Source organism: Ranitomeya imitator, chromosome 5, assembly GCF_032444005.1.
Source record: "Ranitomeya imitator isolate aRanImi1 chromosome 5, aRanImi1.pri, whole genome shotgun sequence".
In the NCBI taxonomy this organism is placed as follows: Eukaryota; Metazoa; Chordata; class Amphibia; order Anura; family Dendrobatidae; genus Ranitomeya; species Ranitomeya imitator.
The window spans coordinates 42,266,689-42,294,256 of record NC_091286.1 but is presented as its reverse complement, the minus strand read 5'-3'; the positions used below and the strand labels follow the sequence as shown (position 1 = coordinate 42,294,256).

Genomic DNA, 27,568 nt, shown 5'->3' with positions numbered 1-27,568 from the left:
GCTTCATTCCTTCTCCTTAGTGTTCCACTGTCATGAATGTTTTATTGGCGTGTTCAGGCTGCAGAACTTGAGATTTTCCTATATAGATCATTTTGAGTTTTTCTTGGCTAAATTTCTTGTTGTTTCTATTTCGAGCTAATTTCCTTTCCTCCTTTTTTTTTTTCTTCCTTTTTTTCTCCTCCCGTGCTTTCAGTCCAGGCGTATTGTGTGTTTGTATTTTCCTTTGTATCTGTACTGCGGCCAAAGAATTGTGACCCATCATTATGTCATTCTCCAGGCCAGTACAGTACATTGCAGGTTTAGGTTGGAGGTTGCGGTAGGGATGCAATGTACTCAATAAATTCCAGCAAAGTATCAGCAGGGTCATTATTAGGAAAGTCAGACACAACACAGCTATATTGTAAAGGGAGCTGAAATGTCTGAAAGGGGGCAGTACAGGACTCCTACACCGCCTGTCTAGGAATAACACCAGCGGTTTGCACTGGGGCCTTGCAGGGTTTGCATGATATTCCTCTGGGTAATCAGTTTTTTTGCCATTTTAAAAAAAAGTCATGCAATTTTTACACTGACCTAAATTAAGATTTTTCCTTTCTGTTGGGCACATGAACATTAGCAGCAATAGACTCAGACCCAATCTTTTGTATAGAAGCTTACTGAAATTGTGATCTGAGCATGAGGGCGGAGGATAAGGTGAGCCATCACATCACCTATTGTGCATATTCAAACAGTTTTTATCCACTGTATATAGAGGTGTTATACATTATAATCTTGTCTGTGATGATAATGAGTCTACTGAAAAGTCTTCTGTAAGGATCAGGAAGTTTAAGTCTGTAGCATCTAAGGTACTGAATCCAGTTGATTCTTTAAAGTAGGGGTGTCAAACTGCATTCCTCGAGGGCTGCAAACAGGTCATGTTTTCAGGATTTCCTTGTACTGCACAGGTGATAATTTAATCACCTACACAAATAATGAGTTGGTGATTAAATTATCACCTGTGCAGTACAAGGAAATCCTGAAAACATGACCTGTTTGCAGCCCTCGAGGAATGCAGTTTGACACCCCTGCTTTAAAAGCCGCTAAATTTTATATGGTTCTTGGCCAGCCAGTATTCGAAGTCAAGAGGCCTCAAAGGTCAATAACAAATAAAAGCAAAAAGGAATAAGTAAAATGGAGCACCAAATAACAAACGAAGTAGCAAGAGAGGAAAAATCCTGCTAACCGTAGTGTAATGCCAGTAACTCGCTCGCCTTCTCAGTGCCATCCTATTCACTGTGTTTGCCGCTCTGCTCATCCCTGTGTCAGGCCATCTCACTGAACTACCTTTTGCAGTACTCCAGCACTACTGTTTACACCTAGCTTTAGGGAGACACAGTTAGACTCTGCAGGAATTTAACCCTGTTGTGTCCTACTGAATTTTGCTTCCCTGGACTATCCACCACCAGAAGGGGATCTCCTTCCACACCTTGCCTAAACTTAGGTTCTTAGTTGTAGTGTGTTTCTAGAAATCTGTCAAGGTGCATGTTCTTTTGGACTCTCCTGTTACTGACCCGGCTTGTACTCTTATTTTGTCTGATCTCTCCCTGATCTCTCCGCTCCGGACCCCAGCTTCGTATTCTGATCCTGTGCTGCCAACCTTGAACTCGGACTGTCTGACCACATAATAATAATCTTTATTTTTATATAGCGCTAACATATTCCGCAGCGCTTTACAGTTTGCACACATTAACATCGTTGTCCCTGATGGGGCTCACAATCTAAATTCCCTATCAGTATATCTTTGGAATGTGGGAGGAAACTGGAGCACCCGGAGGAAACCCACGCAAACACGGGGAGAACATACAAACTCCTTGCAGATGTTCTCCACATCTGTCTTGGCCCTCTGTACCTCGTGTTCTGCACCTGGTGGCTATCCTAATGGCCCAAGCCTAGCCTGATCATCAGAGGCTCTACTAAAAACCAGGTAGCCGCTAAGTTACACCCCCCAGGGTAAGCTTGGGTAGTGGCGCGGTGAGTCCACATCCACCACTTTCACACGTAGAGGTCGGAACCATAAATATCTACATAATTGCGACCACGCTATGGACAGCTGTCATTAAAAATAATTATTCCTAGATATGATAATAAAGATAGAAAAAAAAATAACTCCATCTGCAATGGCAAACAAACTAATAGAAAGATACTCAGGATAAAAAGTAATCTTAATTGTGTAATAACGTATAAGGGGAAGCCTTTTACTAATGTCCTAGCAAAACCTTAAAGACCAGTGGTCCCAATGGCAGATGCACCATCCATAAAACTAAAGGACCAATACACATTTCCTGACGCGTTTTCATTCGGGATAAAGCGGTTCAGAGGAAGACTGGGACGTCCACCTTGTGACCTGTAAGGTGCTTCTAAGTTACTCTTTAGTGTCATTGGTTTGGTTGCACTTCACATGATGGGTTTGGGCCACCTCACCCAGGTGCAGATAAGGTCCATACCAGCGAGTGATGATTACAGTCCAAGCGATGGAGAAGAATAAGCTGTTTTACTTCAGACCTTCCCATCTTTGTCGAGCTTGATAAAGGCTGATTATGAGCCAGAACTTGTATATTAACGTAAAACAGCTTTCCTTCTACTCTTCTTGTACTTTTGCAATTCGTAAAGGGGTTGTCCAGGACTTCTATATTAATGGCCTGTTGTTAAGATAGGTCAATATCTGATCGGTGAGGATGCGACACCTGGTGCTCCTACCAATAAGCTGTTCCTGGTGTTAAAAGCGAGCAGAAGCGCTCGGTTATGGAGCTGCACAGCATAGTGGCCGCGGACGGGTATTGTACATTGTCCCCCATCGATTGGAATAGGGGCGGATGTAACGTAACCACAACTATATAGTTGACAAATCCGTGTTATGTAGCTTTGCAACTGAGCGTTTCCTCCTGCATCGGGAGCAAATGATCGGCGAGGGTGCCGAGTGTTGAACCCCCACCTATTTAGATACTCATAATCTATCCTAATGGTAGGTCATCAATCTAAAAGTCCCAGAGAACCCCATTAAGGCTACGTTCACATTTGCGTTGTGCGGTGCAGCGTCGGCAACGCATGCACAACGCAGCGTTTTGTGACGCATGCGTTCACTTTTGCATGCTTTTTGGCGCAGAAAAAAACTGCATCATGCAGCGTCCTCTGCGCCCTGATGCTTGCGCCACAGTGACGCATGCGTCACAAAACGCAAGAACAACGCATGTTCATGCGCCCCCCATGTTAAATATAGTGGCGCATGACGCATGCGTCGCCGCAGCTGCCCCCGACGCAACGCTAATGTGAACGTAGCCTAAGATAAAGGGGTAGGGGATATGAGCTCATGCTTGCACCAGATTTCCCTTAATATATACAGCACAGTGGCTCAGCGGTTAGCGCTGCACAGTGGATCAGTGGTTAGCACTGTGGCTTTTCAGCGCTGGGGTCCCGGGTTCAAATCCCACCAAAGACATCATCTCCAAGGAGTTTGTATGTTCTCCCCGTGTTTACGTGGGTTTCCTCTGGGTTCTCCGGTTTCCTCCCACACTCCAAAGACATACTGATAGGGAATCTAGATTGTGAGCCCAATGGGGACAGTGATTATGTCTGTAAAGACATATGATGGTGAGTAAAATAAATATATAAGGTGACCACAGATAAATCCCATTACCTTCCATCTTGCCTGACATTGGTTAAACCTTCCTTTGGTTATAACTAGTAAAGAACATCGGCTCTGGAGCGCAAACTTCAGCTCTGACTAATGCAAAACTGAACAAACCGAGAGGATAGGACCATTTCTGAGCGCTGTTTGAGCGGAGAGGGAAGATTAGCTTTACTTTTACCTCCATCTGTAAAGCATGGCTGATTCCCCAGCTTTCTGGAGAGTTACAGAGAAATAACTAATGGGGTTTCTTGGCGTTGATAAATCTCGGTGTTGACTGCTCAATTACTGAACCGAGTAGCCTGTGGTCATTTTTCTCTTGCATACAATAATAGATGAAGCCTAAACATGTTGACAGGATAACAATGACCCAGCTCGGCTTTCTGTTATTCAACTCTTTTATTCATTGTTCTACCTGACAATAACCCCAAAATATATCTCGAAATCCATGACATCACCTGTATTAATATCGCCAAAAATGCGCCAACATGAGAACAATAAATGTGACGCCACGATTTATGTCAAACACGTGAAAAGCACAAAGGGCGTGTGAGGACTAAAAATCAATATATGCATAAGAATGTGTGTACTAGTGCCGCCATGTAGTTCATGTCTCGGTCAGAATAGAAATTCTATTTCTAACAGGTGGCTACTTTGTGTCAGAGTATAAAAACATGGCTTCTTTCTTTCTAAAATAGCGCCACCCCGGACTACAGGTTGTGTCCGGTATTGCAACTTGGTCCCATTGATGCGACTGGAGCTAAGCTGCAATACTACTCCGAACCTATGGTTAGGGGTGGCGTTGTTTCAGAAAGAAAGCAGCCATGATTTTTGAATACTGAATGTTTCAGCAGAATGATCGGCACTCGGACATCGTGGGAGAAGGAACTGAGTTGTGTGGGAAGTAAAGCAACATGGGAGGGTGCTAGGAATCAATGACACAAGTAAACCAGAGAGGTCATACAGCAAAGTGTAGAGAGGAACTACACCCCGATCCAGAGCTGTAGCAGTTAACACCGCACCATCTGGGCTGTGTTATCTGATAGTATTCGACCCAATGTTATACTATGGGGCAGTGCAGAACTGTGACTTTCTCATGTTGATTAGACATGTCGCTAGTGGATCCTATATTTGGAGGGTCACGCGCACCCATACAAGCCTATGGGTGCATGTGAAACATCGGACTGCACTCGGATGACATCAGAATCCGACATACGATCATAGAGACAATGGAGAAGATGGAGAAATTAAGTTCTCCATCTTCTCCACAGTTGTGCTGTGATTCTCTCATGCAAGAGAATCGGGTCACACTCAGATGACACTTGGATAACACTCATTCAGAGTTTAATCCGAGTGTGATTAGCATAATCGGCCAAATTCTCTCGCATGAGAATATATGGCAGTGTGAGCGAGGTCTAAGGCTGGTTTCACATTGGCGTTTTTTTGGGTGCGTTTTTGCGGTAACAAACGCAAAAAAACGCATGGTCAAAAAACGCGTGTAAACGCTGCGTTTTTTTGACGCATGCGTTTTTGCATGTGGTGAAAAAAACGCGGCGTTTTGACGCGTTTACATGCGTTTTTACATGCGTTTGCGTTTTTTAAATGCATGCTGAGAAATGTGTGACAGCTGCCAATCATCAAAATAAAGTAAAAAACCCACTATAAACAGAAACAGTTAGGGGTAGGGATCATAACCCTAACGCTAAAGGGATCCTACCCCTAACCCTAAGGGATCCTAACCCTACCCCTAATCCTAACCTTAAGGGATCCTAACCCTACCCCTAACCCTAAGGGATCCTAACCCTACCCCTAACCCTAACCATAAAGGGATTAGGGGTAGGGGTAGGGTTAGGGGTAGGATCCCTTAGGGTTAGGGGTAGGGTTAGGATCCCTTAGGGGTAGGGTTAGGGGTAGGGTTAGGTTCCCTTTATCACCTTTATGTTGGGGGGTGGCATATCAGTGTGTTTTCTGGTTTTTTAATAAAAAAAGCATGCGTTTTTTACCGCAAAAAACGCATGCACAAAAAACCGCATGCGTCCCCATTGACTCCAATGTATTTTTTGACTCCAAAAAAACGCATGAAAACGCATGCGGTTTTTTTTGGTCCAAAAAACGCTTCTAAAAATACTACAAGTAGCATTTCAGAAAATGAACGCATGCAGTAAAAAAACGCATGCGTCAAAAAACGCGACCAAACGCGTAGACAAAAAAAATGCATGCGTTTTCAATGTTAAAGATAGGGAAAAAAAACGCAAATGTGAAACCACCCTAACACAGTCTTTACTGGATAAGCCTGAGGCTGTTGTATACTCTAATAAAAGCATTGTAATCACCATGACCCCTTCAAGAAGCTGATCGGTGAAGGTGTCGAATCCCCCGCCGTTCTGATATTGATGATTTATCCTATGAATTGGTCATTAATATCAAAGTCCTGTAAAACTATTAAATGGAAATATAAGTGTCTTCATTCTAGAAAATTATGAACTCCTATTTCTACTTTCACTAGAGCCAACATTGTTTTTGCCATTTAGTGTAAATATGACATGATGTAGTATAGGACCTCATATAATAAGATCTAGTTCCATTTTACATTCCGTCTAAAAGATGTTTCTATTCTAGTAAGAAAAGAATATAAAAATAAACAAAAAAGTTGCAAATTCCCAAAGTCCTTCCATTAACTTTATCAAGAAAAGCATTCAATAAACCTGTGGTGTGATGTGTTAAACTTCCTTATCTTGAGGGTTGTCTTTGTAGATTGATGTGTAGTTGATATTCACCATATGGCACTGGCTGGTGTCTCAGGTCCTGGACACATTTATGGCTTTATGGTGTTTGGGTAAAGAACAGGACACCAATAAATTCCCCTTCATTCTGTTCCTTTATGGAGAAAAAAAGACTCCATTATTTTAAGCCTAAATGAGGGGATGTTCAGTGTCTGAAGACTGTGCCATAGGGGTCAGCAGAGTGTCAAATAATAATGGAGATAGCATGAGTTCATTAGATATTTCTGCTTCTTCCTTTTCTTCCTTTTTTGCTTTTAAAAACTGATTTTCTGAGGGGAAAAAATTGAAAATATTTTTATAAATAAACTCCATTATTTCTTCTTCATCTGCTTCAGCTTTGACAGAAACCTCCTAGAATGTTCGTAAGACAAGTGCATTTGAGCATGTGCAGTAGAAAGCACTGCCATTGTAATCTGAATACGCCTGTAGCACACATTATCAAGACATGTCCAGGTACAGCCGCTCAGCATTCAGATAGACATGGTGGACAGTAGTGTGAGCAGCCTCTTCTTACCACAGCACCCATGGTGCCTCCAGTATCAGACATGGTGGACAGCAGTGTGAGCAGCCTCTTCTTACCTCAGCACTCATGGTGCCTCCAGTATCAGATAGACATGGTGGACAGCAGTGTGAGCAACCTCTTCCTACCTCAGCACCCATGGTGCCTCCAGTATCAGATAGACAGGGTGGACAGCAGTGTGAGCAGCCTCTTCTTACCACAGCACCCATGGTGCCTCCAGTATCAGACATGGTGGACAGCAGTGTGAGCAGCCTCTTCTTACCACAGCACTCATGGTGCCTCCAGTATCAGATAGACATGGTGGACAGCAGTGTGAGCAACCTCTTCCTACCTCAGCACCCATGGTGCCTCCAGTATCAGATAGACAAGGTGGACAGCAGTGTGAGCAGCCTCTTCTTACCACAGCACTCATGGTGCTTCCAGTATCAGATAGACATGGTGGATAGACATGGTGGACAGCAGTGTGAGCAGCCTCTTCTTACCACAGCACTCATGGTGCCTCCAGTATCAGATAGACATGGTGGACAGCAGTGTGAGCAGCCTCTTCTTACCACAGCACTCATGGTGCCTCCAGTATCAGATAGACAAGGTGGACAGCAGTGTGAGCAGCCTCTTCCTACCTCAGCACCCATGGTATCTCCGGGATTATATCACATAGGGTGGACAGCAGTGGTAGTAGCCTCTTCCTACCTCTGCATCCCTGATATCTTCAGTATTACATCAGATATACGCGGTGGACAGCAGTGTGAGCAGCCTCTTCCTATCTCGACACCCCTGGTATCTCCAGTATTAGATCAGTCAGGGTTGGCCGCAGTGTGAACATCCTCTTATTACTTCCGCACCCTTCTATCTCTAGTATTAGATCAGAATATCCACTTCCTAGTGCACATACTCACAGACCATGACACTAATTAAAGATATTTAGGAATTTCTTTTTAAATGATGTTTTACTTTTTATTATTATTATTCTTAGAGAATACCTTTACATTTGGTAACCTTACTATTAAAGGGAGCCTGTCACCCCCAAAATCGAAGATGAGCTAAGCCCACTGGCATCAGTGTCTTATCTACAGCATTCTGTAATGCTGTAGATAAGCCCCCGATGTATCCTGAAAGATGAGAAAAAGAGGTTAGATTATACTCACCCAGGGGCGGTCCCGCTGCAGTCCGATCCGATGGGCATCGCGGTCCGGGGCCTCCCATCTTCATATGATGACGCCCTCTTCTTGTCTTCACGCTGCGGTTCTGGCGCAGGCGTACTTTGTCTGCCCTATTGAGGGCAGAGCAAAGTACTGCCGTGCGCAGGCGCTGGGAAAGGTCAGACAGGCTGCTGACCTGCGCAATGCAGTACTTTGCAAGACAAGAAGAGGACGTCATCATATGAAGATGGGAGGCACCGGACCAGGAACGCTCCTGGGTGAGTATAATCTAACCTCTTTTTCTCATCTTTCAGGATACATCGGGGGATTATCTACAGCATTACAGAATGTTGTAGATAAACCGCTGATGCCGGTGGACTTAGCCCATCTTCGATTTTGGGGGTGACAGGTTCCCTTTAAGTCTAAGAACCCAGCCTTCCAATGTTTCCATACTTTGGTTCCCAAGCATTGACAAGCAACGGAAACCCAACTAACCTCTACGAAACATCCAATGGACTAACGTGATGGTCAACTATTTAAAATATAAGGTACAGACGTGATCACAATGCTTAGAATAGATTCTGACTTCTTAGAACCCATCAGCCTCATTGAGGTTTATCAGCATGTACCAAGTGCCATAAGAGTCACATTAGTTTATGGCTTTCTATTTTAGGCTTACATGAACTCAAGAAAGGACATTGCAGGCCTGTACTTGAATCATGGAGATTTCATGCAAATCATCGTCCTCATACATTTCAGAGCTGCTTTTGTGTGATACATTTTTATTTACTATTGAAATATTGAGTCGATTGTGGAGCTAAGAGCAGATACTATAGCGGTTGCTTCATGTTTTTGAGTATTTTGTTGTCCAGACTATTATAGATTCTTTATAGGAAATCTGTCTGTCATTAGTGGTTTACAATTCAATATAAAGTCAGTAGTAAGTTATCGATAATGCCAGCCGTACTTGGTTTATTACATCCATCTACTAACATGGTGTGTATTAGCTCTTTGACCAACACTGGTGCCTTGTTGTGCCAAAGAATAAGGATATGTTGGGAAGGATATTAGTGTTGACACCTTTGGGACAATTTTTTGTTAAATGAATGATTTGGACTACAGTACAGTAATTGGGGTTTATAAAGTGTCATATACTGTATGGCTTCTACAGCCTCTATGGGCCCTGATGGAGCAAAGCAATTTTGCTAGAATTCTGTAGTAAATTTGCTTTGAAAATTTGCAAAATTTTTGCGCAACTCTTAAGTGGCTTAAAAATGTTGTGACTTTTGGCATTTTCACCCTAGTTTCTCCCTAGTTTCTCCCAGCTTTGCTAACATAGGACTGGCATATTAGTGGCAGGGCGCACGCCACCCATCAGACGCCCATGGGTCATTAAAAGGTGTGCGCCTCTTAATGAACCAAGAGCTTTTAACTCCAACACAACCCATCGTCAAGACGGGTGAGAAAATTGCCAGCCTTGATGAATTGGGGCTCATGTATCACTGCACGTAGCAGACTGTAGAATTGTTTATTTGTAATTTTATCATTGAGTTAGTCTTGACAAAAAAGGTTTCTAACCCTTCTCTCTCTTCTTCTCCACAATCTTCTGAATTGACTTGCTCATCTTGTAAACTATTTTCAACTCTGTTTTGCTCATACTTCAGTTTAAAATAAGGACCAGTAGAAGAGGGATGAGGTTTGTAAGTGGCTGCATCACAGCAAGATCACTGATGGGTTCCACTGGTAATGCTGCAGTCTGCTTTGTACTGTTACACATAGAGGCTGTAGAAGCCAAACTGTTTAAAATTTTAAATGAAAACCTATTACTAAAATTATTTTTAGCCCAAAATACATTCTTCATTAACATACCGTATATGATTACAGTAAGTAAAATTAAAAATCTCCCCCAAGATGGTCCATACTGTTCAATTTAATTCATGAGGCCGTCTTCGCTGTCTTCACAACTGAAGAATCTTGGGTGCTGCACCCAAGAGCAAGTGTTGTTTTTGTTCGGGATTAAGCTTGTGTTTAGTTTAGCAACTTCTTGAAAGGAGTTTCTACATCAGATGCCGTAGTCAAAATAAAGAGATGTCAGCCCAGGACAAGTAAGAAGACATAAAACTTGTTCATAATACAACATGTCAAGGAAGAACAAGGATGACAACTTAACACCTAATATTAAAGGGAACCTGTCATCTTGGAAAATGCTTTTTACCTGCAGATATAGAATGAATCTATAAGTAGGTAAATAGCGTTTCAATACTGCCGGGACACCTTACTTAACCCCTTCACGCCGCAGCCCTTTTTAGTTTTTGCGTTTGTTTTTCGCTCCCCTTCTTCCCAGAGCCATAACATTTTTATTTTTCGGTTCATATGGCCATGTGAGGGCTTGTTTTTTTGTGGGACGAGTTGTACTTTTGAACAACACCATTGGTTTTATCATATCGTGTACTCGAAAAAGGGAAAAAAAAATTCCAAGTGCTGTGAAATTTCAAAACAAAAGTTCAATTCCATTTTTTTTTTAACCATGTTCACCAAATGCTAAAACTAACCTGCCATTATGATTCTCCAGGTCATTACAACTTCGTACATAGCAAACGTGTATTTTATTTAAATGGTGAAAAAAAATCCAAAGTTTGTTTAAAAAAAAAAAAATAGCATAATTTTCCCGAGACCCGTAGAGTCTCCATTTTTCGTGATCTGGGGCTGGGTGAGGGCTTATTTTTTTGCATGCCGAACTGATGTTTTTAATTATACCTTTTTGATGTGGATATGATCTTTTCATCGCCCGTTATTGCATTTTAATGCAATTTTGCGGCAACCAAAAAAACGTAATTCTGGTGTTTTTTACTTTTTTTTTTTTCGCGACGCCGCTTACCGATCGGTTTAATTCTTTTTATAGCTTAATAGATCAGGTGATTCTGAACTCAGCAATACCGAATGTGTATTTTTTATTTTCATGTGACACGGACACTGATGGGCGGGATTAGTGATGAGCTTCCGGCGCATTCACAGTAAATGCCATTGTCAGAGATTGACAGCAGCATTTAACTGGATAACAGCCACGGGTGGATCGTGATTCCACTCGCGGCTGTTAGGGGCACATGTCTGTAGCCGCTCTGTGCTGGTCCCTATTACTGAAAGCCGGCGGCTCCCTGGAGGGAGGAAGTTAATTTTCTCCCTGTAGCCACACTTTTATGAGGATGGCCATGCATCATTGTAACTCGATTTACCTGCAGATTAACTATATACCGTGTATGTATGTATATATATATATATATATATATACATACATATATATATATATATATACGTAAAAAGCACAAGGCAACAGGTTCCAATATGTAAACAAGACTGTGAAATCTGTAGATATGGTGGAGGCCTTGTAAAAATATATAATGCAAAAAAAAATTCTTACCATTAACAGTTATTTAAATTCATAGAGAACTGTGTAATGCCTAATATGTCCTGTGGTGGTGCTGTAGGGAAAATAAGTATTTGCAGAAGGTTTCTACTATCAATTTTCCCTGATTGTATGGTGATACCAGGAGCAAAGCATCCTGTGATCAGTTTATTGTCTCCTTCAAATGGAAAGCAATCATCCAAGGTTGACTACCTCTTCAACCACATGACCATGATTATTCTTTGCAAACCCATAAACGGGTTTTCCAGCCTCAGAAGTAAGTGCTGAATGGTCGGTGTGCGATGCAGAGGCCATCAAGATTCGCCTGTACACCCCATGTAGGTGGACGGTCACATGACCACATAAATGTGATTTGCATACTTGCGATCACGTGCCAACTAGTCTCACCTGGTGCCCCAAACATGCAAATAACATACATGCAGTCACGTGTCCACTCATCTGCACGAGGAATGCAGGGGAATTGTGACTGCGCTCTCACGATTCTGCAGTTGCTCAGAGCTGCATTTCACCTATTAAAATTCATGAATGAAAAATAGAAGTAAAAATACAAGTAAAAATCAGTGCAAAAATGCATGAGAAAGAGCATTCAGTAACACGACAAAAAAAAAAACCGCTGGAAAAATGCAACATGTGAACATGCACTTAGAGGGTAAAGGGGGCGTTGATTCACACTAAGAAGGCTTGGTTTGTGATATGACTTTGAGCACCTTAAATTTTATGTAGCATTACAGTATAACGCTACGGTCACACGTTCAGTATTTGGTCAGTATTTTCCACCAGTATTTGTAAGCCAAAACCAGGAGTGGGTGATAAATGCTGAAGTGGTGACGTGTTTTTATTATACTTTTCCTCTAATTGTTCCACTCCTGATTTTGGCTTACAAATTCTGATGTAAAATACTGACCAAATACTGCTAGTGTGACTGTAGCCTAAGACTGGGGTCACGCTAGTGTATAAAAAATTCAGTCCAGTGTTGATCCAGAAAAGTAGGACGAGTGTCATGCCATTACATTGTGATTTTTCTCCCCTAGCATCCGTGTGACACACATATGCAATTCATATACAAAGCAGTTTTAACATCATCATCTAATTTAACGCTAGTTTACAAACTAATAAAGCAATCTTATATACCGATATAGATAGATGGATAAATAGAATAGATAAATACAGTAGATAAAAATAATTTTGAGATAAATAATTAGTGCCTTGTGTGTGTAGTGTATTGTACATTAAAAAAAATTGCATGGGGTCCCCCTTATTTTTAATAACCAGCCAAGGATAAGCAGACAGCTGGGTTGGTCTTATTATGCTGGGAAGGGGCCAATATCCACGACCCCCAACTGTCTGCTTTGACATTACTGGTTCTTATAAAGGGGGGCCCTAAAAAAATGATGTGGGGTTTCCCCCACGCAGACTGCTGACGACTGATGTTAATAGGCTGTGAAGAACCAAAGAACCTGAAGACCTACCTCTTCCGACAAGCCTACAACCTTCAGTAACCACCAATCGACCAAACCGCTGCACGACCAGTTCTACCCTCACCTACTGTATCCTCACCCACCCCTTGTAGATTGTGACCCCTCGCGGGCAGGGTCCTCTTTCCTCCCGTACCAGTAGTGACTTGTATTGTTTAACCCCTTTCTGTCATTGGACGTACTATTCCGTCCATGTGGGGTGGGCCTTAATTCCCATGGACGGAATAGTACGTCCAGGGCGATCGGCCGCGCTCACGGGGGGAGCGCGGCCGATCGCGGCCGGGTGTCAGCTGTCTATCGCAGCTGACATCCGGCGCTATGTGCCAGGAGCGGTCACGGACCGCCCCCGACACTTTAACCCCCGGCACACCGTGATCAAACATGATTGCGATGTGCCGGCGGTATAAAGAAGCGTCGCGCAGGGAGGGGGCTCCCTGCGGGCTTCCCTGAGACCCCCGCAGCAACGCGATGTGATCTCCTTACCTCCCTCCCTGTAGCAGGCCTGGATCCAAGATGGCCGCAGCATCCGGGTCCTGCAGGGAGGGAGGTGGCTTCACAGAGCCTGCTCAGAGCAAGTAGCCCATGTGTTCCTGTTTCCATGATTGTTCTCTTGTGTCTACAAGACTGGGGAGTTTATCCACCACTCCTCTTGGGCTATCTGCACAAAAGCTGTTCTACTCTGTATGCACACATGGATTTTTCCTCTCTGAACCCTGTTCACACAGGTAATATACAGATGATCAGGTTTTTAAATACATCAGATAGGGATTGCATACATTAGTTAGGACTGCTCTGATATGGGTATACCGTGAAGTTTGGTAGAGCAGCTTAGTATACATTTTTTGCAAAAAACGTATCAACCAAATACCCTGTTTTTTACATCTTTTACTAGCACTTGCGGATTACTGCAACTTTTTTCAAACTGAGTGTTTTTGGTTTTACTATTCTCTTTTGTGTCTTCACCTCACATGACTCTGTGGACTCAAATATGGAAAAATTATAGCTCTCAAAATGTGGTAACGCAAAAAATATTTTTTGCAATAAAAAGCGTCTTTCAGTGTGTGACGGCTGCCAATCATAAAAATCCGCTAAAATACCCGCTATAAAAGTAAATCAAACCCCCCTTCATCACCCCCTTAGTTAGGGAAAAATTAAAAGAAATGTATTTATTTCCATTTTCCCATTAGGGCTAGGGTTAGGGCTAGGGTTAGGGCTAGGGTTAAGGTTGGGGTTAGGGCTACAGTTAGGGTTGGGGCTAAAGTTAGGGTTAGGGTTTGGATTACATTTACGGTTGGGAATAGGGTTGGGATTAGGGTTAAGGATGTGTCTGGGTTAGAGGTGTGGTTAGGGTTACCATTGGGATTAGGGTTAGGGGTGTGTTTGGATTATGGTTTCAGTTATAATTGGGGAGTTTCCACTGTTCAGGCACATAAGGGGCTCTCCAAACGCGACATGGTGTCCGATCTCAATTCCAGCCAATTATGCGTTGAAAAAGTAAAACAGTGCTCCTTCCCTTCCGAGCTCTCCCGTGCACCCAAACAGGGGTTTACCCCAACATATGGGGTATCAGCGTACTAAGGACAAATTGGACAACAACGTTTGGGGTCCAATTTCTCCTGTTACCCTTGGGAAAATACAAAACTGGGGGCTAAAATTTTTGTGGGAAAAAAATATTTTTTATTTTCACAGCTCTGCGTTATAAACTGTAGTGAAACACTTGGGGGCTCAAAGTTCTCACAACACATCTAGATAATTTCCTTGGGGGGTCTAGTTTCCAATATGGGGTCACTTGTGGGGGGTTTCTACTGTTTAGGTACATTAGGGGCTCTGCAAACGCAATGTGACGCCTGCAGACCATTCCATCTAAGTCTGCATTCCAAATGGCGCTCCTTCCCTTCCGAGCCCTCCCATGCGCCCAAACGGTGGTTTCACCCCACATATAGGGTATCAGCGTACTCAGGACAAATTGGAAAACAACTTTTGGCGTCCAATTTCTCCTGTTACCCTCGGAAAAATACAAAACTGGGGGCTAAAAAATAATTTTTGTGGGAAAAATTTTTTGTTTTATTTTTACGGGTCTGCACTATAAACTTCTGTGAAGCCCTTGGTGGGTTAAAGTGCTCACCACACATCTAGATACGTTCCTTAGGGAGTCTACTTTCCAAAATGGTGTCACTTGTGGGGGTTTCAATGTTTAGGCACATCAGTGGCTCTCCAAACGCAACATGGTGTCCCATCTCAATGCCTGTCAATTTTGCGTTGAAAAGTCAAATGGCGCTCCTTCCCTTCTGAGCTCTCCCATGCGCCCAAACAGTGGTTTACCCCCACATATGGGGTATCGGCGTACTCAGGACAAATTGTACAACAACTTTTGGGGTCCAATTTCTTCTCTTACCCTTGGGAAAATAAAAAAATTGGGGGCGAAAAATAATTTTTGTGAAAAAAAAATGATTTTTTATTATTACGGTTCTGCATTATAAACTTTTGTAAAGCACGTGGTGGGTCAAAGTGCTCACCACTAGTGTTGAGCATTCCGATACCGCAAGTATCGGGTATCGGCCGATACTTGCGGTATCGGAATTCCGATACCGAGATCCGATACTTTTGTGGTATCGGGTATCGGTATCGGATACATAGAGATGTGTAAAATAAAGAATTAAAATAAAAAATATTGATATATTTACCTCTCCGGCGGCCCCTGGACTCAGCACGGGTAACCGGCAGGCTTCGTTGTTCAAAATCAGCGCATTTAGGACCTGAGAATCACGTCCCGGCTTCTGATTGGTCGCGGGCCGCCCATGTGACCGCCACGCAACCAATCACAAGCCGCGACGTCACCGCAAGCTATTAACGCGCTCATTTTTAAAAATGAGCGCGTTAATGGCTTTCAAAGACGTAGCGGCTTGTGATTGGTCGCGTGGCCGCGACCAATCACAAGCCGCGACGTCACCGCAAGCTATTAACGCGCTCATTTTTAAAAATGAGCGCGTTAATGGCTTTCAAAGACGTGGCGGCTTGTGAACAAAGAAGCCTGCCGGTTATCCGCGCTGAGTTCAGGGGCCGCCGGAGAGGTAAATATATCAATATTTTTTATTTTAATTCTTTATTTTACACATCCCTATGGATCCCAGGGCCTGAAGGAGAGTTTCCTCTCCTTCAGACCCTGGGAACCATGAGAATACCTTCCGATACTTGATGTCCCATTGACTTGTATTGGTATCGGATATCGGTATCGGCGATATCCGATATTTTTCGGGTATCGGCCGATACTATCCGATACCGATACTTTCAAGTATCGGACGGTATCGCTCAACACTACTCACCACACCTCTAGAGAAGTTCCTTAGGGGGTCTACTTTTCAAAATGGTGTCACTTGTGGGGGGTTTCAATGTTTAGGCACATCAGTGGCTCTCCAAACGCAACATGGCGTCCCATCTCAATTCCTGTCAGTTTTGCATTGAAAAGTCAAATGGCGCTCCTTCCCTTCCATCTCTGTCATGCGCCCAAACAGTGGTTTACTCCCACATATGGGGTATCAGCGTACTCAGGACAAATTGTACAACAACGTTTGGGGTCCATTTTCTCCTGTTACCCTTGGTAAAATAAAACAAATTGGAGCTGAAGTAAATTTTTTGTGAAAAAAAGTTAAATGTTAATTTTTATTTAAACATTCCAAAAATTCCTGTGAAACACCTGAAGGGTTAATAAACTTCTTGAATGTGGTTTTGAGCACCTTGAGGGGTGTAGTTTTTAGAATGGTGTCACACTTGGGTATTTTCTATCATATAGACCCCTCAAAATGACTTCAAATGAGATGTGGTCCCTAAAATAAAATGGTGTTGGAAAAATGAGAAATTGCTGGTCAAATTTTAACCCTTATAACTCCCTAACAAAAAAATAATTTGGTTCCAAAATTGTGCTGATGTAAAGTAGACATGTGGGAAATGTTACTTATTAAGTATTTTGTGTGACATATCTCTGTGATTTAATTGCATAAAAATTCAAAGTTGGAAAATTGCGAAATTTTCAAAATTTTCGCCAAATTTCCGTTTTTTCCACAAATAAACGCAAGTAATATCAAAGAAATTTTACCACTATCATGAAGTACAATATGTCACGAGAAAACATTGTCAGAATCACCAGGATCAGTTGAAGCGTTCCAGAGTTATAACCTCATAAAGGGACAGTGGTCAGAATTGTAAAAATTGGCCCGGTCCATTACGTGCAAACCACCCTAGGGGGTTAAAGGGGTTAAGATTATTGTACTTGTTTTTATTATGAATACCCCTCCTCACATGTAAAGAGCCATGGAATAAATAGCGCTATAATAATAATAATAATAGTTATCTCGACCTTCCCAGTCTGATAATATCAGCTCTTATCTGTCTGTTTCCCGTAGCTGACCCCACGCCATTTTTTTAAATTATTTAGTAGGTGAAATAAAGCTAAGCACCCTTTAGTGTCACATGAAAGGCACTAAAGGGTTTTAGTTTATTTTATGTAGGGGGCTTGTGACATTAAATTGTATCATTACATCTATCTATCTATCTATAAATATTTTCTATATATCTATTCCAAAGGTTTGAGCTTGAATTTAGTGAACTTGGCTGATGAAATGTCGGGTTTCCTTTAAGATGTGTGTGTAAAAATCAGTCGGCATACCCATGGTCCGTGTGCCTTGCAATTTTTTTCTCATACCCATTGACTTGCATTGGCGAATGCGATCCGATTCTCACACACAATCGCAGCATGCTGCAATTTTTTTTCTCAGTCTGATGATCCGAGCTGAGAAAAAACTTGCAGATGAGCACTGAATCATTGTATAACATTGCAGTGTTTTCTTGCATTGCACTCATCCGCTTTATACGCCAGTGTGAGCGAGCCCTAATAATACGAGCAGTTGCAGGGTCAAGCCACATTTAGGACGTTTTTAATATATTGAAAAATGTAAAAAAAAAAAAAAATTTTTAAAAAGTGTAATTTGCCCCTCTTTTCCCAATGCAAAAATAAAGAAAAAAATTCAGTATTGCAATGTTTTAAAAATCTGATCTATGAAAATAATCCATAAGGTAAACGGCGTAAAGCAAAAAAAAAAACAATCAATCTCCACATTTGCAGTTTTTCAGTCACAGCACCTCCTCCCAATAATGCAATAAAAAGTTATCAAAGCATTTCACATATTCCAAAACTGCACCAATAAAAACTACAGCTTGCCATGCCAAAACAATATAAAAAAACCTTGTATGGCTAGGTTAGGTAAAGTTATATCTCTTGGACAAAAGGGAGAGAAAGGAACAAGTGCAGAAACAAAAATTGGCATTGTGAGGAAGAGTTTAGATGTGCTAAATTTCTCATGAGCCACTGTGATACATTTGGCGCGTGTTCAGACTTTCCAGTCTACGTTTGTGCTGTCGAAATATTTAGACTGGGTTAGAGAGTGTGTCCCACTAGAGTAATAAAAATGTCCTGTCCAGAATAGGGATGATTCCAAGCGCGGTTTCTTCTACATACGGTAGCTTATCTCTTATTTCACAAAATGAATTTTTGTGCATCACACAATGATGAAATCACAGCATAGAGGCTCCGTGGTTATTGGGGTTCTAGGTTCAAATCCCACCAAGGACAACATCTGCAAGGACTTTGTATGTTCTTCCCGTGTTTGCGTGGGTTTCCTCCGGGTTCTCCTTTTTCCTCCTACACTCTGAAGACAGACTGATAGGGAATCTAGATTGTGAGCCCCAATGGGGACAGTAATGACCATGTAAGTAAAGTGTTGGCGCTATATAAGCAAAGTGTAATAAATAATGAAATGGGAGCTTCACGCAGTTGTACTGATCCTGCATGGTTTGGTCTTTCCTACAGCTTTTACCACTAATTTCTGTGAAGACATATGCCATGTTATTGAAGACTGTGAGCTGATTGAAGAGGAAGACCACACTGCCGCAGTTCCTGGATTTATCCTGTACCTACAAAGTATTACCAGACTTATTTTATCTATGCTAAATCTCAACGTCCAAGTGGAAGGTGCAACTGCTGGTTGGGTTGGTCCCGCTATGAAAATCAACCCATCACTATTGGTGCAAAGGATGTTGGAGTCAGAATTTCACGAAGTGCGTTCTCTAGCTCTCGGATCTATGTTACAATGGTTGAAGCAAGACAATGGAGATGAATACTTATCTCATGAGATTCAGAAGATTATCTTTCAGATGAAAATGAAGGAAAATAATTTAGAATGTCTACACCAGGTAAATATTGCACATATCAGATCTGCTTCTGTTTGGTTGTATGATTTTTCCAGACTGCCAACCAAATTGTAGCTTGTAGGAAATTGCTCATTTTTGACATTGAGAGATTGCAGAATTTTTTTAACAACTTTATATAAAGTATATCCTTCACATGTTAAGGACTATAACAGGCACAGTGCCAAGAAGACAGTATTTTTTTGAGGTGTAGGTCCTACTTGACGCAACTTGTGGACAGCTATGCCTGTGTCCTCCAGAAGCTTCAGCAGAAGTGTAGTATTACATAGGGACCAATCAAGTGAAATTCTTCTCATATGTAGATAGACCCATACCTCTAGAGATGGAGTTGCTGACCACTGAGGTTTCCAAAGTTAGACCTGTGATGATTAGCGATTTGACATTTTTTTCATAGGATAGTTGTCTTGATGAATTGCAGACCCTGTAATTCATGGAAGATCCAGGCCATGGTTTGTGGTACAAGAGCCACGGTTTGTGTCACACTCTGACAAATTATTGGAAATGTAGCTTCCAAAAATGTTCTATAATGGTCACTAATGTCCCATTATGCCAAGTGAGAAGTAATTTGTGAATGACCCTTCTTTTCTCAGTTGCAAACATTAGCAAGTAAGAAAATGATACACAGGAGAGGCGTAGTACAGAGATAAAGACCCATGCTCACTTCCTGTAGAGAGATAACAACCCATCCCTACATTCTGTATAGAGACAAAGACTTATTCCCACTTCCTGTAGAGAATTAAAGACACATGCCCGCTTCCTGTAGAGAAATATAGAACTACGCCCACTTCCTTTAGAGACAGACCCATTTACATTTCCTTTGGAGAGACAAATATCCCCGCCCACTTCCTGCAGAGAGACAAATACCTGGGTCCACTTCCTGTAGAGAGGCAAATACCTGGGTCCACTGTCTGTAGAGGAAAATACCTGGGTCCACTTCCTGGAGAGAGGCAAATACCTGGGTCCACTTTCTATAGAGGAAAATACCTGGGTCCACTTCCTGGAGAGAGGCAAATACCTGGGTCTTCTTTCTGTAGAGAGGCAAACACCTGGGTCCACGTCCTGTAGAGAGGCAAATACCTGGGTCCACTTCCTGTAGAGAGGCAAATACCTGGGTCCACTTTCTGTAGAGGCAAATACCTGGGTCCACTTCCTGTTGAGAGGCAAATACCTGGGTCCACTTCCTGTAGAAAGGCACATACCTGGGTCCACTTTCTGTAGAGAGGCAAATACCTGGGTCCACTTCCTGTAGAGAGGCAAATACCTGGGTCCACTTTCTGTAGAGAGGCAAATACCTGGGTCCACTTCCTGTAGAGAGGCAAATACCTGGGTCCACTTTCTGTAGAGAGGCAAATACCTGGGTCCACTTTCTGTAGAGAGGCAAATACCTGGGTCCACTTCCTGTAGAGAGGGGCAAATACCTGGGTCCACTTTCTGTAGAGAGGCAAATACCTGGGTCCACTTTCTGTAGAGAGGCACATACCTGGGTCCACTTTCTGTAGAGAGGCAAATACCTGGGTCCACTTCCTGTAGAGAGGCAAATACCTGGGTCCACTTTCTGTAGAGAGGCAAATACCTGGGTCCACTTTCTGTAGAGAGGCAAATACCTGGGTCCACTTCCTGTAGAGAGGGGCAAATACCTGGGTCCACTTTCTGTAGAGAGGCAAATACCTGGGTCCACTTTCTGTAGAGAGGCACATACCTGGGTCCACTTCCTGTAGAGAGGCAAATACCTGGGTCCACTTCCTGTAGAGAGGCAAATACCTGGGTACACTTTCTGTAGAGAGGCAAATACCTGGGTCCACTTCCTGTAGAGAGGCAAATACCTGGGTCCACTTTCTGTAGAGAGGCAAATACCTGGGTCCACTTTCTGTAGAGAGGCAAATACCTGGGTCCACTTCCTGTAGAGAGGGGCAAATACCTGGGTCCACTTTCTGTAGAGAGGCAAATACCTGGGTCCACTTTCTGTAGAGAGGCAAATACCTGGGTCCACTTTCTGTAGAGAGACAAATACCTGGGTCCACTTTCTGTAGAGAGGCAAATACCTGTGTCCACTTCCTGTAGAGAGGGGCAAATACCTGGGTCCACTTTCTGTAGAGAGGCAAATACCTGGGTCCACTTTCTGTAGAGAGGCACATACCTGGGTCCACTTCCTGTAGAGAGGCAAATACCTGGGTCCACTTCCTGTAGAGAGGCAAATACCTGGGTCCACTTTCTGTAGAGAGGCAAATACCTGGGTCCACTTTCTGTAGAGAGGCAAATACCTGGGTCCACTGTCTGTAGAGGAAAATACCTGGGTCCACTTCCTGGAGAGAGGCAAATACCTGGGTCCACTTTCTGTAGAGGAAAATACCTGGGTCCACTTCCTGGAGAGAGGCAAATACCTGGGTCTTCTTTCTGTAGAGAGGCAAATACCTGGGTCCACTTTCTGTAGAGAGGCAAATACCTGGGTCTACTTCCTGTAGAGAGGCAAATACCTGGGTCCACTTTCTGTAGAGAGGCAAATACCTGGGTTCACTTCTTGTAGAGAGGCAAATACCTGGGTCTACTTCCTGTAGAGAGGCAAATACCTGGTCCACTTCCTGTAGAGAGGCAAATACCTGGTCCACTTCCTGTAGAGAGGCAAATACCTGGTCCACTTCCTGTAGAGAGGCAAATACCTGGGTCCACTTCCTGTAGAGAGGCAAATACCTCCACCAACTTCCTGTAGAGACAGACCCACGTCCACTTCCAGTAGAGCTGCAAATACCTGTGCCCACTACCTTTAGAGAATTAAAGATCCACGCTCACTTCCTCTTTGGAGTGATTTTCTGTGGCTAAGACAACATAAATTTTATCAAAAGTGATTTCCAGATTGTAAATTTATCAAATGAGATCAAGTTATCAGAAAGTAGAGGGTTCATCTAAGTTGCTAATTATTAACCTTTCTTATTGTTACATTGTATTGTGTTCATGTTCCTCGTCAGGTGCTGAGAATCTTGTATGAAATGAATGTTGAGAAGATACTTTTGACTGCTAAAGATCATTTCCAAATGGAGCCAAACGATTTGTTAAGAAGGACCCTAAGTCTTGTGTCTACATTCAGCCACAGGTACGTGTTAGGGACTTTACATTGCTAGGCTTAACTTAATCAGGGTCATAGATTAAGTTTGACCCCCCTCTACATGTATCTGAATATCTCTTGTAGTCAAAAAATAAAAATGGAAATAGACATTGATTAAAGAAATGTCTCAGCAAAATTGTTATTCTATAATTCATCCTAATTATGTATGTAATGTAGTGTAACAGTATTAAAATACTTACCGATCGCTGTCTGCTCTGGTTTCCAATGTCGCTCCAATTCGGCCCAGCCGGTGCACCCCGGGGATTATATGTGGACCAGAAGTCTCTTTCCAGCGTAAGTCTATAGAGCCTTTTTATGAGTCTCATAGGCTTACATTGGGAAAGCACCTACTGATCCTCATAATAGACGCTGTGTGAGTTGGCAAAGCTTCGGAGAAGTCACGTGGACCAGTAGAGGACCGGAGCGGTGCTGGAAACCGGAAACAATGGTGATCAAGACGGAGAAATCAGCAATAAAGAGCTAGAGTGGCTATACATTAGTAATTTATTGTCACATTTACTGTGAGGGTGGAGGATCGCTTTTAAAGGATCTAATGTTAATATCTCGGTCCCAGTCCATCCTTCAAGTGGTCAAAGCTTTTTTGATGGCATGTGGGGGGCCTTCACTATATTGTGGATTTTAATACTATGGGTGGTTGGTGTAGAATATACTGCACTATATAATACTATAATATATAAGTTTTAAGCAGGTTTGGAAAAGATGCTGCAAAGTAAGAATGCTTTAAAAAATCGGCGTGTTAATAGTGACCTTCAGAGCCGCATCACTTCTTCTGGGTACACTTGCACGCAGTTTTGAAAGACCTCATCAGCAAGGTTGTTACAAGCATCTTGGAGAACTAACCGCAGATCTTCTGCAGATGTCTCTAATCCCAGATAGACTCGATGACTCGATCGGGGCTCTGTATGGCCGTATTATCATTTCCAGGATTACTACTTTTCCTTTACACTGATGATGGTTCTTAATGGCATTGGCTGTATGTTTGGGGTCGTTGTCTAGCTGCAGAATAAATTTGGAGCCTTTCGGATGCCTCCCCGATGGTATTGTATGATGGACAAATATCTGTTTTTCTTTCTCCGCATTGAGAGCATTCTTAATCCTGACCATTCCCCAATGATATTTGCTGAAATGCTGTCCCGGTCTTGTAAGGAACGTCTACCATGTTTCACTGCTGCCTGGGGACACTCAGTAGTGTGCCTCTATCCAGAACAAATTGCCTTCTGTTACAGCCAAATATTTCATGTTTTGACTTCAGAGAATCTGCTGCCATTTTTCAGAACCACAATTGCTATGTTTTCATGCATAGTAGAATTGCTTGAAATTGTTGCCATGTTGAAGGTATAGACTTTTTGGCTGCAATTCTACCAAGAAGACCACTTCTGGGTAGTCTTCTCTGAACAGTAGATGGGTGTAGCTAAGTCCCATTGGTTGCTACCTGATCTGAGCTGATGTCACTGCTGGTCCTCTTCTGATTTTAAAGGGCAGTAAGCATGATATTTCTTTTCATCTACTTCACTAAGTTTCCTTGTCCAACCACTACATCTACGGACCTCAACATTGCCCATTTCCTGGTGCTTCAAAATAGCTTGAACAGGTCATCTTGAAACCAGGGCTGTGGAGTCAGTAAGCCAAATCTCTGACTCAGACTCCTCAATTTCCATGACTCCGACTGTGGAGTCGGTAAGCCAAACCTCCGACTCCTCAATTTCCATGACACCGACTCCGACTCCACCAAAATGGGCTCCGACTCCTCAATTTCCATGACTCTGACTCCACCAAAATTGGCTCCGACTCCATGACTCCGACTCCACAGCCCTGCTTGAAACCACAGTCTTCTTTGGAATCTTTGCCTAGAAGACACTTTGTTGATGCAGTATAACTACATTGTGTTTTGTTGCTGTGCCCAGATCTACATTGTGCATGACCTGGGACATGACACTGTTTTCGACAACCTCATCTTTGTAGCAGAGTTTGGCAGTTTTCCACCCAGTTTTAAGCCTCTTACACAGTTGTTCCTGTTAATGACTTTGTTTCAACCTACAAATGATGCAAATTGTCTCTACAGGGAGGAAGAGGACTAGAACTCTAGTGCCACCTATTGGAAGTAGCAATCCTAGCAGTCAATGTCGACCCTTTAACGAGCCTTGTCACATGACTTAGGATAAAAGCCAAACCAGAATCTCAATTTGCAGACATTTGTGATTTGTGTTTTCGGGTACTGCCCCTCGTCAGTGCAAAGTCAAGTACTGCAGTACTTCGCTCCGCCCTCAACAGGGCAGCGTGAAGACCAGAAGAGGATGTCATTTGATGAAGATGGGAGGCGCCAGACCGGACTGCTACACCCATCGGACCGGACCGGGACCTCCCCTGGGTGAAAATAATCTAACCTCTTTTTCTTATCTTTTAGGATACATCGGGGCTTATCTACAGCATTCCAGAATGCTGTAGATAAGCCCCTGATACTGGTGGGCTTAGCTCACCCTCGATTTTGGGGGTGACAGGTTCCCTTTAAGTCTCCTCACCTCGACATGCTTAACATAACCTACGAATGAAAATAATAATCGTTATCACCTCTTTGGTATCATTGGTTACTCATATACTAGACTATAATCCAAGAAAATCCCTGATTTCGGGCAAAACTACCCAAAAGAATTGATGCCATTTTAAAGGTAAAGGGTGGTCCTACCAAATATTGATGACATTTAGTTTCCCTTTTATTCATTTTTTTTTAACTTTGTTAATGGATACAAATAAACTATTAACACTTCTATTTTTTTAAAACATTCTTCTTGCTTTGCAGAATTTTTCCACAGTACTGTATATAATACAAACAAGGTAAAATAGAGGACAGTTTTCATTGTAAGAGTCTCATAAGTATTATATTCTGTATAACTAGTCATAGAAAGCCATCAAGGGCGCTGCACAGTAAACAGGATTACTATGCAGTTATGTAATCTAGAGACGGACGTGTGATGTGCTGTACTGAAAGCAGCCATAATTATCCTTCCTCTGTATACAGTACACAGGTGCCTTCATACAAGGATTTTCCACTGATTGTATTGTCACAGCACATTGGCCCCTGCATCCTTTTTACCTACACGTGTGTCACTTGTAAATGTATCTCAGGCCAGTTGACTCAATTGTATTACTATTTTCCTGCCATTTTTCTCATTAGTATGTCAAAAGTATACCAAATGCGAGATGGGCACCCCACTTGGACAATGGCTCTGTCTCTACACGTGATAACATCGCCGCTCGCTGCTACTTTTATCTTAAAACAGATCTGTCTCCAGATTTCACAATACAAACTACATGCATTATTTAAAAAAAAAAAAAAAAAAAGACTTGAAGAAGCTGGTGTACTTACTATGAAAATCCATATCAGGATAGCTTTATAATTCTGTGAGCAAACATTGTAAAATGCATTTTTTTAAGGATTATACAACCATTCTTAAATGAATTTTCAAAGTACTGTAGGTACACCAGACTCATCAGGTCTTGGATCTCTATATTATAAGGGTTAAGCAAAAAGATTTGCAAGATCCTAGCCTACCGGTCATGCCGATAGTCCTTGAATGCCTAGACTAGAGCGCTACTAATATCTTACTACCTGCTGGTGTAATGTGACTCTTGTCAGTGGTGGCCTGGCAGCTCTGAAAAAAAAAAATTGTATCATGGACGGGTTTAGCGTAAGCCACTCCATTTACGAGATCCCAGGGATTGCCCTGGCCTTAACTCTTGAACCCTTGTGCAGGGATCTGGACTTACACAGGAGCCACGAAGTCAGCTGATGGGGCAGGTGGCAGGAATGGTCAAGTAACCAGGTCAGAATCAAAAGGACAAAGAAGGTGCAAAATAAGCAGGCTGAAGAATAGTCACTAATCTGTCCCAGATCAAAACAGGAAACCACACAAAACAGGAACCAAACACACAGGACTAAACCAGAGGAACACAAGGCTATATCTGGCACTCTTGAACCCTTGTGCAGGGACTTGTACTTATGCAGGAGCTTGGGGCCACAGAGTCAGCTGGTGGCAGGAATGGTCAAGTAACTGGGTCAGAATCAAAAGGACAAAGAAGGTGCAAAATCAGCAAGTGGAAGAGTACTCATTAATCTGTCCCAGATCAAAATAGGAAACCACACAAAACAAGAACCAAACACAGGACTAAACCAGAGGAACACAAGGCTATATTTGGCACTCTTGAACCCTTGTGCAGGGACCTGGACTTACACAGGAGCTTGGGACCACAGAGTCCGTTGATGGCAGGTGGCAGGAATGGTCAAGTAACCGGGTCAGCATCAAAAGGACAAAGAAGGTGCAAAATCAGCAGGCGGAAGAGTAGTCACTTATCTGTCCCAGATCAAAACAGGAAACCAAACACACAGGACTAAACCAGAGGAACATAAGGCTACATCTGGCACCTTCCAGCAATCTGCTAGGAGCTTAAATAGGGTGTGGTGCAGGTGGTGCTCTCCAATGAGCTACAGCAGGGAGCTGATTACTCCAGTTATACAGCACACACACAGCGGTAATGCCAGACTGGATGACACTGCACGTCATCTCCTCCTTTACCACGCCGCTCGCAGAAAGAATATGGCAGGGCCCGGTGGCAGGAGCAGGTCCCGGAGGAGATGTGACAGCTGACATCCAAGGCGCCTCTTCTGATTAGTAGGTTTGCTGCTGTGATGAGTTCATCACGCAGCAATGTAATAATGTCTTAGAACCGACTAATCAGAAGCGGCACCAGAGATGTTAGTAAGTAGTGCGAGGTTTGCAGAGCTCTGGTCCAGAGGCCATGGACCACTGACAAGGCCGCGAGACTGAGGTCCTGCATATCTTTTTGATCAACTCTACTGTATAATACTGAATGTCGTTTGTGTGATGTCTGATGATATATCTGCTATGACCGTGGTATTAATAATGCAAACATGGAATCACTCATGGCTACAACTAGTGCAGCTTCCGATATGAACAGAAACCAAACTTTCGCAGTCACACAACACATCAAGTATTAAACAATGCGAGTGTGAACCTTCCCAGACACCGTAATCTTAGCTGCCTGGCCTCCGAGGTCCTCTGAGATGTTGGCAGTGCCTCAGCCCTGGCAGCCAGGTGCCCTGTTTGCTTTTTAATTCCCTGTTGCTGGGACTTATTGCAATTTATACAAACCTGCTCTTATCTCCTC

General features: G+C 42.8%; 1 protein-coding gene across 1 annotated transcript in view; it reads left to right on the top strand.

The window, feature by feature from the left end:
* The window catches only part of THADA (THADA armadillo repeat containing), a 626,363-nt gene that overhangs the window by 489,709 nt on the left and 109,086 nt on the right, over positions 1 to 27,568 (top strand). Inside the window, exons 33-34 of the mRNA XM_069768603.1 lie at positions 18,866 to 19,248; positions 22,227 to 22,351. Coding sequence (XP_069624704.1) covers positions 18,866 to 19,248; positions 22,227 to 22,351 — 508 coding nt within the window. The remainder of the gene's footprint in view (positions 1 to 18,865; positions 19,249 to 22,226; positions 22,352 to 27,568) is intronic.